Source organism: Mangifera indica, chromosome 3 (genome assembly GCF_011075055.1).
Source record: "Mangifera indica cultivar Alphonso chromosome 3, CATAS_Mindica_2.1, whole genome shotgun sequence".
NCBI classification, from domain to species: Eukaryota; Viridiplantae; Streptophyta; class Magnoliopsida; order Sapindales; family Anacardiaceae; genus Mangifera; species Mangifera indica.
Window position 1 is genome coordinate 892,347 of NC_058139.1, and position 12,509 is coordinate 904,855.

General features: G+C 35.4%; 3 protein-coding genes across 5 annotated transcripts; all 3 read right to left on the reverse strand.

Moving 5' to 3' along the window:
- Window positions 1-625: 625 nt before the first annotated feature.
- On the reverse strand, window positions 626-2,277 carry LOC123211782. Of its 3 annotated transcripts, none has more exons than XM_044630674.1 (4): window positions 1,832-2,277; window positions 1,362-1,379; window positions 1,083-1,276; window positions 626-751 (listed from the first exon to the last, which is right to left on the reverse strand). In XM_044630674.1, the coding sequence occupies exons 1-3, from the start codon at window positions 2,223-2,225 to the stop codon at window positions 1,089-1,091; spliced, it is 600 nt and encodes a 199-aa protein (XP_044486609.1). In that variant the 5' UTR covers window positions 2,226-2,277; the 3' UTR covers window positions 626-751; window positions 1,083-1,088. The 3 variants fall into 3 exon arrangements, with proteins under 3 accessions (XP_044486609.1, XP_044486608.1, XP_044486607.1); XM_044630673.1 differs by having other exon boundaries at window positions 626-949; window positions 1,832-2,276; XM_044630672.1 differs by having other exon boundaries at window positions 626-1,276; window positions 1,832-2,273.
- Window positions 2,278-3,665: 1,388 nt separating this feature from the next.
- LOC123211687 (protein SEH1) lies at window positions 3,666-6,803 on the reverse strand. The gene is made up of 8 exons (XM_044630514.1): window positions 6,576-6,803; window positions 6,292-6,403; window positions 6,100-6,200; window positions 5,915-5,992; window positions 5,145-5,300; window positions 4,575-4,687; window positions 4,289-4,415; window positions 3,666-4,042 (listed from the first exon to the last, which is right to left on the reverse strand). Exons 1-8 carry the CDS (start codon window positions 6,732-6,734, stop codon window positions 3,911-3,913), a joined length of 978 nt encoding a protein of 325 aa, XP_044486449.1. The 5' UTR covers window positions 6,735-6,803; the 3' UTR covers window positions 3,666-3,910.
- Window positions 6,804-8,241: 1,438 nt separating this feature from the next.
- LOC123211686 (hydroquinone glucosyltransferase-like) lies at window positions 8,242-9,932 on the reverse strand. Its single transcript, XM_044630513.1, has one exon. It carries the CDS (start codon window positions 9,763-9,765, stop codon window positions 8,329-8,331), a length of 1,437 nt encoding a protein of 478 aa, XP_044486448.1. The 5' UTR covers window positions 9,766-9,932; the 3' UTR covers window positions 8,242-8,328.
- Window positions 9,933-12,509: the final 2,577 nt, after the last annotated feature.

Here is a 12,509-nt window from a genome sequence, read left to right on the forward strand (position 1 = left end):
AACAGAGTGTGACAGAAAAAAAAAAAAAAAAGAAAGAAAAGAACCAGGAAGATTCTAATAACCAATTAGAAGGGCCATGTGGCTGTTTTGGATTTGTGAAAAAGGAATAACAGGGGAAGGCGTGGGAACTATGGAGTAGGAGATTATTGTTTTGAGTTTTCAGGGCAGCTTCAGCTGATTGAGGGAGACTAGACTATTTTTGGGAGATATTGTGGGCTCTCGGAAGCCGGAACCGAAAGTGTTTAGCTTTCTTTTTTCTGTGTACGGGGGATATCCATGTAAGAGTCTTACTGTTCTTTGTAAACACAGCTACAATCAATACATATGGCAACTATTTTCTTCATTTCTTTGTCATTACTTGATTTACATTCGCGGAGGAATTGGATAATTGTTGGATTCCTATCAAAGTGACTCTGGTACAACTCATAACATGGTAATGAGAAAACACAGGTGGAAAATATGCATCCATTTAATATGCAAATGATGTTCAGTTGTTACACTTCACATGAAAGTTAGAACTTAAACACGTCTGCAATTTGCTGGACAGAGTGAAGAGAGATTATCTTTCAGAAAGAATTACAGAAAGTACATATATTAGGCAGAGAAATATGACAGAAGAAAATAATGAGAAAACACAGTTGGAACATATACATCAATTTAATATGCAAATGATGTTCAGTTGTTACACTTCAGATGAAAGTTAGAACTTAAACACATCTGCAATTTGCTGGACAGAGTGACGAGAGATTATCTGTCAAAAAGAATTACAGAAAGTACATATATTAAGCAGAGAAATATGACAGAAGGAAAAGGAATTATACATGTCTTCTCCACCAAATCTAATCACTCTAGATAGAAAAGGAGTGCTCAATATGAGATATTAAGGAAGTTCTCAGCAGTTAAGAGAGATAGTCAACAATGTGCTTGAATGTGAGCAATGGTCATGTTCCTGAAAACAGCTCACGTATATGAGTGACTTGAGCATGCACCAGGAATGCAGAGCTCCATTTGAAGTGAGAATATAGAAAAAGTAGAATAATCCCAGATGTTTCATAATGGCATGAATTGGTGACTATAAGAACCTGTATCTAGATGGAACGATTTTCCTGTTTGATCTGTGGAACAGCATTTTCTTTGTTTTGTTTTGAATCTCCAGCTTTCCTAAGAGCTTGTCTCAACCCCAACACGATGAAAATATTTGTGAGAGTAAGAAGCGACTCAGCCCCACCATGTAACCAGTCAACATTAGACAAGGAAGTTCCATAGTGCACCTTTGCTGCAGCAAACATGATCAGTCATCTCTATCTATGCAGATGAATATGAGTTAAAAGAGTAAATTTTGCTCAATGTTGAGAATTTACCATAAATCCCAGCTGGGACTGCTCAGAAGAAGCGACGGTTTCAGATACCAAAAATGAAAGCAATTATTAGACTTGGAACAGAGCTTCTTACAGCAATAAACAAGTGAAAACAGCAGGACAATTTTGCAATAGAATATCTTGTTAGCAATGGAAAAACTTCACAAAACAAGAAGCATTTTTTAGTCATAAAACACTGAACCTAAAGAAAGTTCTGTTGGAACATTTCTATGATGAAGAGGAGAGAATTATGTTAATATGCAAAACAGCAAAGTTGGATTCTATTCCTTGGCTTTCCCCTCTCTAACCAACTCCATGATCAAGACTGGACTCTAAACACGCACTTTTAAAATTAAAAAACATAATGTCAATAACGATAATTTCCTGGATCATAAAGATTGGTAATGAACTCCACAGTCTACCACACACAAGAGCCCCATGGCCCCAATAAGAAAGTTGATGAATAAACTTACTGGTGGCCCCAACAAAGGCGAGTAAAAAGTAGAAGCCGAAGAGAGTAAGCTTAGGGGCAGACTTTGATTTAGTAATGAAGTACAAGAAACCAAGGTAGGGAAACAAAGACACTGCAAAGAGCTGTGAAGCTATGCTCTCAGAGTCAATGTTGGGAGCCCATGGATCAACTGGCAGTAACCATCCACGTACTTTATTGTCTCTCCTCATCTTAACTACGAGTCTTCTCTCCGGGTAGCAGTTCAGATCTTTGATTCGTACACATGGGTTTGTTTGGGGAGTTTGCAAGAAAGAAAAGGTAACTAAAAAGGTGCCAGAATTAGAAGAAGTGGGTATTTTCCACTGAGATTGGAGACGAGTGATCGCCATGACTTGTTTTCCCGGAAGTTTTATCATTCATATATGTGGGTTGTGGGTGGATTACAAGGATGAGGTGGCGCTGAAGAGAGACTCTGACAAGAGGAAAACGGTGTCGTTTGTGTCTCCCTGAAATAATGATACTATACTATATAAATATATTTTTAAGCAATAATATTAAATTTTGTTATTAAGGGGATAAGATTTTCAAAATTTCCTATTAAATAAATCAAATTTGTGCAGCACCGTCAATATAGAATATTAAAAAATTAATTTATTAAAAAAAAAATTAGATTTAAGCTTCTTTAACAAACAAATATAATTTAATTCATCCAATAAAATATAAATGAAAGTTTTATTTTTGGGGATATCTTTACCCCAATAAAAATTAAAATAACATATAACTTTAATTATTGGTAGAGATGTATTTAAACCGGGTTTAACAAATCTTTACTATTAGAGTGCGTTTGGTTGAGGGTTTTTAAGATTACCTTGGTAATCTATCTTTTATTCTCTTGTTTGATTCGTCAGTAATAAAAGACTACAGTAATCTTCTATTACTAATGCTGACGCGACAGATAATATAGGTGATAATCTGATTACAACCTTCACTTTAGGTATTTAAAGATTACTAAGGTAATATTGAGTTTATCATAGAAAAATTATTATTTATTAATTTTTTGAGATAAAAATAAATTTATTTTTAATTAATATGACAAACAATATAAAAAATATTTAAAAATAATTATATTCAAGGGTGTTTAAGTAAAATAATTTACTAGTAATCTTTTATTACCTTTAACCAAACACAATAATTATTTATACCTATCAAATTTTATTAAACATAGTAATAATTTATACCCAATAATCATCTAAGTAATCTATCTTCAAAGTAATCTTTCTATTTTAGTAATCAAACATTATCTAAACCAAACACCCCCTTAATTCGATTTAATTGACCTCAAAATAAATTCAACTTAGATAATCTCAAATTTAGGCTTAAAAGGTTTTGTACTGTCAAATTTATATTCAAGTTTAAAGAATTTCAACTTGTTAATATGTCAAAATAATATCATTTTGATCAATTTTAGCTTGCCGCAATACTAAACCCTTAGTATTCAAACCGAACTCGAATTTGGCTTCTCTCAGGTTTGGACAAGCTCAAACTAGTTAAAAGAAAACTCAAATATTTCAAACCTGCGGTGCACTGGCATCAACAAATCCATTTATTGACATTAAACCGATGACAGAACACGATTCAAAACAGTCCAATTACCCATTGAACCGCTTTTTCACTTCATCCGGATTGCACTGGCAACTGAGTTCAGAGAACCTGCGGTGCGGGTTACAAAAGAGTCCAACAACCAACTATTTTTTTCACTCAATTCTACTCCACCGCCTTGTCATTCTTTCAGTTGAAAATCATGACTGTAAGACACAAACAGATGACAATGCACCACCCAACATAAAGATTTCACCTGACGCGAACCAAGCAGGCAAAGAATTCATTAATGACATAAGATTGGCTACTTTGAGCCAGTGTACTTTTTCCGATTAGTAAGCTAAACACTTAAAGATTCCTAAATAAGTTACCGGGTCCCATTATGGTTCCCAAATCTTCAAGCTCAAAAAGTTATTAGGCTCGGTCCTCAATCAGGATAAACGATTGTTGATAAGCACATGAACTGACCCTAAAAGCAGCAAAGAGGAACAAGGCTTCAGCATTAAGAAGTGGGCTCAAATGTAGCCTGTTCATGCCAAACACCATTCAAGTTGGACTGCCAAAGCCTAATCATCCCATCACTTCCGGTAGTTGCCAAGGTCATTCCACTCATGTCCCATTCCATCTGCCACACCTGATCATAATGAAAATTAAATTCACTATTTTACCATTTTTTTTCTTTTGAATCAAAATGAAATGTATTCCAAGTTTTCACATCATAATCTCTTGCAATCCAGGATAACATAACATAGAACCTTCAATCCTCTACGGGTACATAGTTATGTCAACAGTAATTTATAAACACTACATTCAAATTATGACTTTTTGCATCAAAAGAGAATTAAAAGTCAGAACAGATCCATGATGTTGGAATTGATACCTCGCCTCCATGGTCATCAAGAGATGCAACCTTCTCTACAGAGAGCCTTCCATCCAAATCAGGATTTAGTCCAACATGCCATATTAAAATCCCCTTTTGTGTGGAAACAGCTATCACCTCATATGGCCTATAAGAAAACTCTCAATGTTGACTCATAAATGAACCAAATCACATTCACATTTGCTGGCAACAAAAAGGCATCAGGGGCAGTAATATCTGAATCGATTTTTTATATGGAGCTCAAGCCCTTTTTTATATATAGACATACACAATAAAAGATACTCACCGGCCAATGTTTGGTGCCCAAGCGACAGCATAAACTGGATCACCTTTGTCCTCAGGTGAAGCCAACTCTGCTACTGGTAACCATCTATTATGAGCCTGATCAAATTCCCACACCTGATGAAATTTATCACGATTTAGCTTATCACTTTAGTCATTAGAAGTCATATAAAATAACAATAAAACTATGTGTACCCACTTTGGGTACACAAATGTATACACATTTATATGTGTCATCATGTGATTGGATGATTTTGAATTAAAAATAAAACAATAACCAATCATATGATGACACATATGAGTGTGTATATATTTATGTACCCAAAGTGGGTACACATAGTATTGCTCATAAAATAATGCAATAAAAGCAGAATCCAACATCAAGATACAACTTGACTTTTCTTCTTCAGAATGGCACCATCACTTAATATCACATCAGATTCCCTAGAACTTTAAGAAATGAAATATGTGCCTTGATCCCTAGAACTTTCCAGAGCTAACTGTTACCATGCCAAACCCTTAATATGGCCAGAAACAAAGAATTTAACAGTAAGACATACATAATCTAGCACACCTTGGAGGAATTGAGTTGTGGTGTTTTTGAGTTGAAACCCAGAACAAAGCTTGCTTCCTGGTGTACACCCTTAACCAGATTCCAAGAAATAGAAGCTGACAGGCAAGAAGCTCTAGCAAATGTAGCCAATGAATCAATAACATTTTGGAATTCGGCCTAGGAAAGAGAATAGAAAAAAATGAGAAGAAGAAACAGATTATAAAGAAATAAACAATAAAAATAAGATAAGCCAAGATAGACACAATATAATTTGCTTATGATTTGACTCAAAAACTTGAAAAAGTGGCTTAAAATATCATACCACAGCCATACTTCCCCAGACAATTTATGCATAGGAACAACATGTAAGCAGAAAAAGTAAGATTATCATCAATATCTCAATCGACACTCATATGAATTAAATAAATAAACAATCTAAGTAGTGAACTTTTGGATTGAGATAGATATCAAATAGTTGAGCAACTCCAAAATATCATAACACAAAAAAGAAAAATGAGCTTTGATATATCATTAATGCACATGAAAAGGAAAACGAAATTGAGTCCAATATCTGAATGCCATACATGACAACAAGACCATTTAAGCAAAGCGATAGAACAGAGCAAGAAGAAAACTCATACTACAGCAGGAAAGATAACAAGAATATCATAAAATAAAACAAGAATTTGCAATTTATGAATTTCCAGTTCACCATAAAGATAGAATCATCAGCATTTCAGTAAATTTTGAAATAGTAAAATGATGAAGCAATATGAGCCAATGAGAATCACCTGTAATTGCCAATTTTTCAGTTCCAAAGGATCTAGGAGCTCATAGATTCTAACATGGCCATCTGAGTATGCAGCAACCTGTGAAATTAACCAAAAAAAAAAAAAAAATTGAACCATTTGCACCCAGATTTCTTTAGCAAAGAACATATAAACCTTAGCAATAAAATAAGATAACTCAAACCAACCATTTTTAAACTTGTGGAGGAGACCCCAAATTGAACATCTAACAGTTGAGTTGAATTGGTTTTAAAGCTCTTGCACAGCTTCCACTGAAGAGGCTGTGCGTCTAAATAATGAAAAAAAAAAAAATCCAATTAACACACCAACCCAGTATGAAAATTAAAGAACTATGAAAAAAAAAATTGTGAATAAAATACCTTCTACAGTCTCTTCCCATAACAACAAACTACCATCAGCACAAATGCAAGCAATCGCATCGCCATATTCAGGTGGAACCCAAACAACCTTCATAATGCCGCCTTGATGCACCTAATTTCATAAAATAAAGTAGTCTATTTAAAAATTAGGTTCAAAAGTAAACGATGCGATAAAAATTTGAATGCCTTTAGCCTTCCGGATTGATTCAGAATCATAATTTGATACCAAATTTGATCTTATATGCTAAATTGAGAAGCATCTGAGGAGTCCACTGAACTCTAACCTTAGTTCTGGAGCTGCAGCTGAAGGATGAAGAATCAGGGACACGTGAGTCGAAGACGGAGAGAGTGCCGTCGACGGAACCGGTGGCAAGTCTCTGGCCACAGTAGTTCCACGAAGAGCATGTTGTGTCTTTATCGAGTGTTGCAATAGACTTCTCCATGTCCCGTAGACCCCGGCCGTGAAATTCTAACTCGGAGGTCCTCTCCTGGTTGTTGACTGCTAAAGAGTAAATAAAAAACGCCGTAAGCCCTAAACCCTCAATCTCTGGGCCATTTCGCAACGCTAAAGGCCCAGATTTTAGGATGACCAATGGGCTTTAAATAATATTGTATTGTGGTCCATTTCTGGATCACTCACATAGCCTGGATTTGTCCAGGCTGAGTTCAAACAAAAATCAGTTTTAAAATCGGTTCGAGCCCATCAAATTGCGCAACTTGAAAAATTCTTTCATAATGTTTATCCCGATTTGGACATTCCAACATCTCGAAAGTTAATCATTAATTTAGAATAACACATTTTAAACAATTGTAAATATTATAACTATATGTGCATTAACATGAACCCAACACAATAACAATACACGCTAAATCTTTCAAATTCTCAGTGGATAAGTGAAATGAATGGCGCGATAAAATGGAAAAGTATGATGAAAAATTCTTCCAGTTACACAATAAAACTTCGTCTTTGAATATACGAAATATGAATTATTTGAATTTTTATTAAATATTGTATCAAAATCAAAAGATTGATTTTTGTGGTACTTGGAGAATGATTGAAAATTGACGTTATAAATGACCCAGATGTTTCTTCAAATTTATCTTCCTCCAAAAAGGAATTAAGAATGTCCACCACAATAAAGTTTCTGATGAGCCTCAGAAATTGTAGATATAAGCCACCAAACGTGGCCTTCTTCACCTGCTTCACAAATAAATGTTTTCTAAAACTTTGTCTTTGTTTATACGAACCATGATTTATTTGAATTTTTATTGGATATTGTATCAAAATCAAAAGATTGATTTTTGCGGTACTTGGAGAACGATTAAAATTTGACGGTATACATGACCCAGATGTTTCTTCAAATTTATCTTTCTCCACAAACAGAATTAATAATGTCCACCACAATAAAGTTTCTGATCAGCCTCAGAAATCGTGGATATAAGCCACTAAGCGTGGCCTTCTTCACCTGCTTCATAAATAAATGCTTTCTGATAAAGCCAACGGACTTTTTCTGTCTTCTTCGTTAATTGCTTAGACAACTTCGTTTTCTTTCACTCTACTTTGGTAAATTTTCATGGGTGGAAAAAATGATTTTGGCTTCTGCCTTTCGTGGGCAAGCGCTTCTCTCAGCCTCGACGGTTGCCGTTTTACCAAATTAAGGCGGCTTTCTTTTATTATAAATTCAATTCCCCAACAATTAGGAAATTTGTCAAACAATTATTTATTCTAGTCACCAATTAAGCATCTCTAGGTTTAAAATATAAAATTAGTTTAAAAAAATATTTTATATATTTATTTTTAAATATATAAATAAAAAAAAATTTATTTATATTATTATATAATTAAATATTATTTTATTTATAATGTAAAATTTTTCAAATTGAAACTCCGATCTGAAACGGTTCTAACCGTTGAATCATCTCTGTGGGAAGTTTTGTTTTCTGATTCACTGAAGACAAGCAAGAGTATTTCATATTAATGATTGAAAAAGAAGAGCATGACTAGCTAATTATAATGGAGGAGGCAAGGCAACATTATTATTTCTGGTCCTTCCATATTTGGGCCACTTTGGCGAGGTTTTTAGTAGACGATCCGTCCTGGCTCAGAACATTTGCAGCAGCATCCTTAAGTTTTCTCATCTTATTCGTCAATAATTTTCCTTCTTCTCCTTCAATCAGACCTCTTGCATACTTAGCTATATCTTCCTTTCCTACTAAACCATTTTCATCAGCCTTGACTCTCATTGCCACCTCCAAATCATCTGTGAGGAGCACCGCATTCATCTTTTGTTCTGCATAAAGTGGCCATGCAATGAGAGGCACGCCATGTACAATGCTTTCCAAGGTTGAGTTCCATCCACAGTGACTCACGAACCCTCCTGTTGACTTATGGCTCAGTATTTGAACCTGAGGAGCCCAAGAGGAAACCACTAAACCCACCTCTTTGGTTCTTTCTAGGAACCCTTTTGGCAAGAAATCAGAAGGGTCCTCGATACCTTGGCCGGTAAAATATGCAGCATTTACAGCTCCCTCATGCGGCCTCCTGACAACCCAGAGAAATCTTTGCCCACTCATTTCAAGTCCTAAAGCCAATTCATTTAACTGCTCCTGTGATAAAGTCCCGCCGCTCCCAAAAGAAATAAATAGCACTGACCCACTTGGCTGCTCATCTAACCATTTCAAACAGTCATGTTCGGCCTCATTGATAGAAGGATTCTGAATGAGCGGTCCAACTGGAAAAACCGGAGGGCTAAAACCTGATTGATCACTTTCCATTAAAGCCTTGAAAGCCCCCAGTTCCAAATTTATAAAACTATTAACCATAATCCCAGCAGCCAAATGGTTGTACAGCTTAGCTAGGCCAAGAACCCATTTGTATGGCTCACTTTTCTTGTCCTGAACGGGGTCTGCGAGATCACGCCCGTATATTGGGACACACCCAGGAAGTTGGATTGGTTCAGGCCAGTCCCTGAACTCGCAAGTGACCTTTTTATCAAGCTCTGGCAAATTAAGGACGAAAGACAGTACCATGGCGCCTGAAGGAAAGAAAAGGAATCCCAAAATATCGAATTCTTTAGCCACTTCCAATGCATCCGTGCCAAAGAGATCGGCAACTAGCGCAACCAATCTGGTTGACTCAGTTAACACCTTGAGTGTCTCTCGTAAGGAGGATAGGGAGCGAGATAGGGTGAGTGAGATTCGGGTTTCGATTTTAATGTCCTGAGGCATGTCGTCAAAATTCGCAGGAGGAAGAAAGATGGTGGAAATGGAGTCGGGTAGAGATTGAAGCACCTTTCTTTGGGGTTTCATGGGTGAACCATCAGTGGGGATAATGAAGGTGACATGGAAGTCGTGGTGAAGAGCAAGTCGTTTAGCTAACTCAACGAGGGGAATCAAATGACCCATCCCAGGAGTTGGCACCAAGGCTACGTTCGCCTGTGTTTGCTTTGTGTGTTGAGCTTGTTGCACCTCCATGTCAGGTTTTTTCCTTTTTTTGTGTTGCAGTGCTGGCTAGTAAGATGTGAAGAAAATGTATGACATTCCGTGAAAATTTACAGAAATGATAGGGAATATATATTCACGATTTCGGACTGGCATATGCTGACATATGAGCTTACGAGATTAATTAATGATTGATTAAGCAAATGCGATTGGTAAAAGAATTATGAAGAAAGAAAAATAATTAGCGGAGCTATATAGGCAAGAGCCTTTGTCTCCTTCCAAAAGTTTCGACTTTCATTCGCACGTACTACCTGCCCCCATCATATTCAAAGGTTGAGAAGTTGATGTAACAAACGACACTTATTTAAAAACAGACTGGACATTCAAGGAAAGAATTGGTCTCGCTATTTGGATCGGTTCATGATTCAATCACTGGGTTAGTTCAATCCAAATCATTATACTCAGTTTTATAAAATTTTACAGTTGCAATGGTTGGCACCATTTTAGAGAGTAAAGAATTTTACATTTGCTAAGATTCAAATCTAGTGAGCTTGTACAGAGTATGCATCACATGCAATAAGGGTAAAATTTTATTTCATTGAAAATTGTTGTAATATTTATTTCAAATGTCCATTGATTTGTCAATCAGTTAAGTCGAACATATTAAGTTTACTCTAAGCTAATGTCTTGACCTATTAATATCTAATCTAAGTTTGAAAACATTGTCATGCAGTAATTGTAAATTTTGAAATATAACACCCAAACAATAATTTTTTATTTATTTAATATAATAATTGTAAAACTTATAAGTAAACCTCAGAATTTTACCTTCTTAAAGTAATCGGTTCTAGTATAACTAGATCGAAATAGAAACTTTTGATTAAATGTAAAAAAATTAATTTGACTTAGGTAAAAGTCCATTATTACCCCCAAAAATGGAAATATAGGTTTAGGCCGGTAGTTAATAGAAACGCAGTTTATATTGAACAGCGCAAACGTCAAAAGCAGCCAAAGAAGTTTAGACGAGAATATTCGGAATGGAAGATAGTAGTCATTGATACTTTAGCTTATTAGAAACGGCAAGTAATGTTTAACATCAGAAATGTCAAAGTCGTCTAAGCAATAATTATAAAATAAAATCTTATTAAAAATTCCATTCAAAATTAGTATCATGACGAGCATGTTGTGTCTTGAAGCTTCTCCATGTCCCTACAACCCCGCCGGGAAATTCCAAGTCAGTGGGAACGCACCGTGAAGAGTCAAGCTTCCTCAAAGGTAAAAGCCAAAAACCACTGCAATCTTAGCATTTGGGTATAAAGAGGACCCGAGGCCCATATTTTTGCCTCAGATATGGGCTTCAAGTCTAATTACATTGGGCTGTGGCCAGGATTTGTAGCCCAAGGAATGCTATCTCATCTGGACTGTTTAAACTCGAAATGATGTTCAGCTTGAACAAATTCAATTTGAGCTAAAAAGTTGTTAACTCCTTCTTAACTTGGCTTGCCATATCATCACACTAGAAAATGGACTCATTGGTAGGGCTGGACTCGAATCAAGCCCGTTTGAGCTCAAATTCGAGGTTGGCTCGAATAAGTTCAAAACAAGTCAGTCCTATAAAAACTCAATCGAGCTCGAGCTACTTGTCAAAATTTTCAATTAAAAATTTTAACGTAAAACGATATTATTTTGACCAATATATATTAAAATAACGTCGTTTTAATAATAAAACAGTTAAAAACTCGAGCTCGAAACGAGCTGAACCAAATTTGAGCTTGACTTCCACGAGTTCAACGAGCTCGAATTCAAACTCAAACTCTACTATATATAAATTGAGTTGAACTTGAGCTTGATTAGACTCGAATTTAGCCCTACTCATTGATAACTCTTCCTCTTTAACTACTTATTCATGCTTCGACCGATTGAACTTAATCTGCGTTGATGGTTCCGACACAATTCGTATTCACACAATTTTCAGATCTAGCACTATTAAATATGTGTCAGACAGGGTAGCTGGCCTTCGATTTGATGAATAAATTACAACTGCAAGATGTTATGAGTTAATGGCCTTTTCATATTCAACTAAGAACTTTGGTCCTACCCCATTTTTAAATAGACATGGTGCATCAATTGTAGTACCCAATTGAATTCAAATTAAGAAACCAATGAGTTGGTGTGTCTGCCAAATTTCAGATGCAGATGTCCCTGCATTTAGTGTATGGCTTACAATGCTCCAATGAAGCTCGGGGCCGTAGATGATCTGAGCCACTTGCGAATAGCTTGCAGCTTCCCTTGACTCAAGTTAAGTTTGAGATTGATTTGCAAAGTGAGTTTGCTGCTCATGACTTGATGAACTCACAAACTCACGATTCAATTTGAATATAATATCAATAATCTCTAAAAATTTTAAATTTTATATTTACCTTCTTCAAATCTTATCTTTTAATTTGAAAGAGAGTAATGAATAAAATATACACGCTATGAGAGTTACACACACACATATATATAAAATTTATGAGTTACAATGTAATTTTTTCAAGTCAAGCTTAAAATAGCTATTTTTGCCTTAAGCTTAAGTCGAGATTTCATCAAAGTAGCGAGCTTCAACTAGTTTCTTTATTCTTATTTGAATTTGCTAAAGGAAAATGCATTTTTATCTATTGTTAAAGTGGATTTGATCTTATTCAAACATGAAATTTGATCAAACTCAGATATAATTTATAATGCTTAGTTTGAACTCAAACTTATTTAAATTGATGTATATTAATATTCTCATAAAG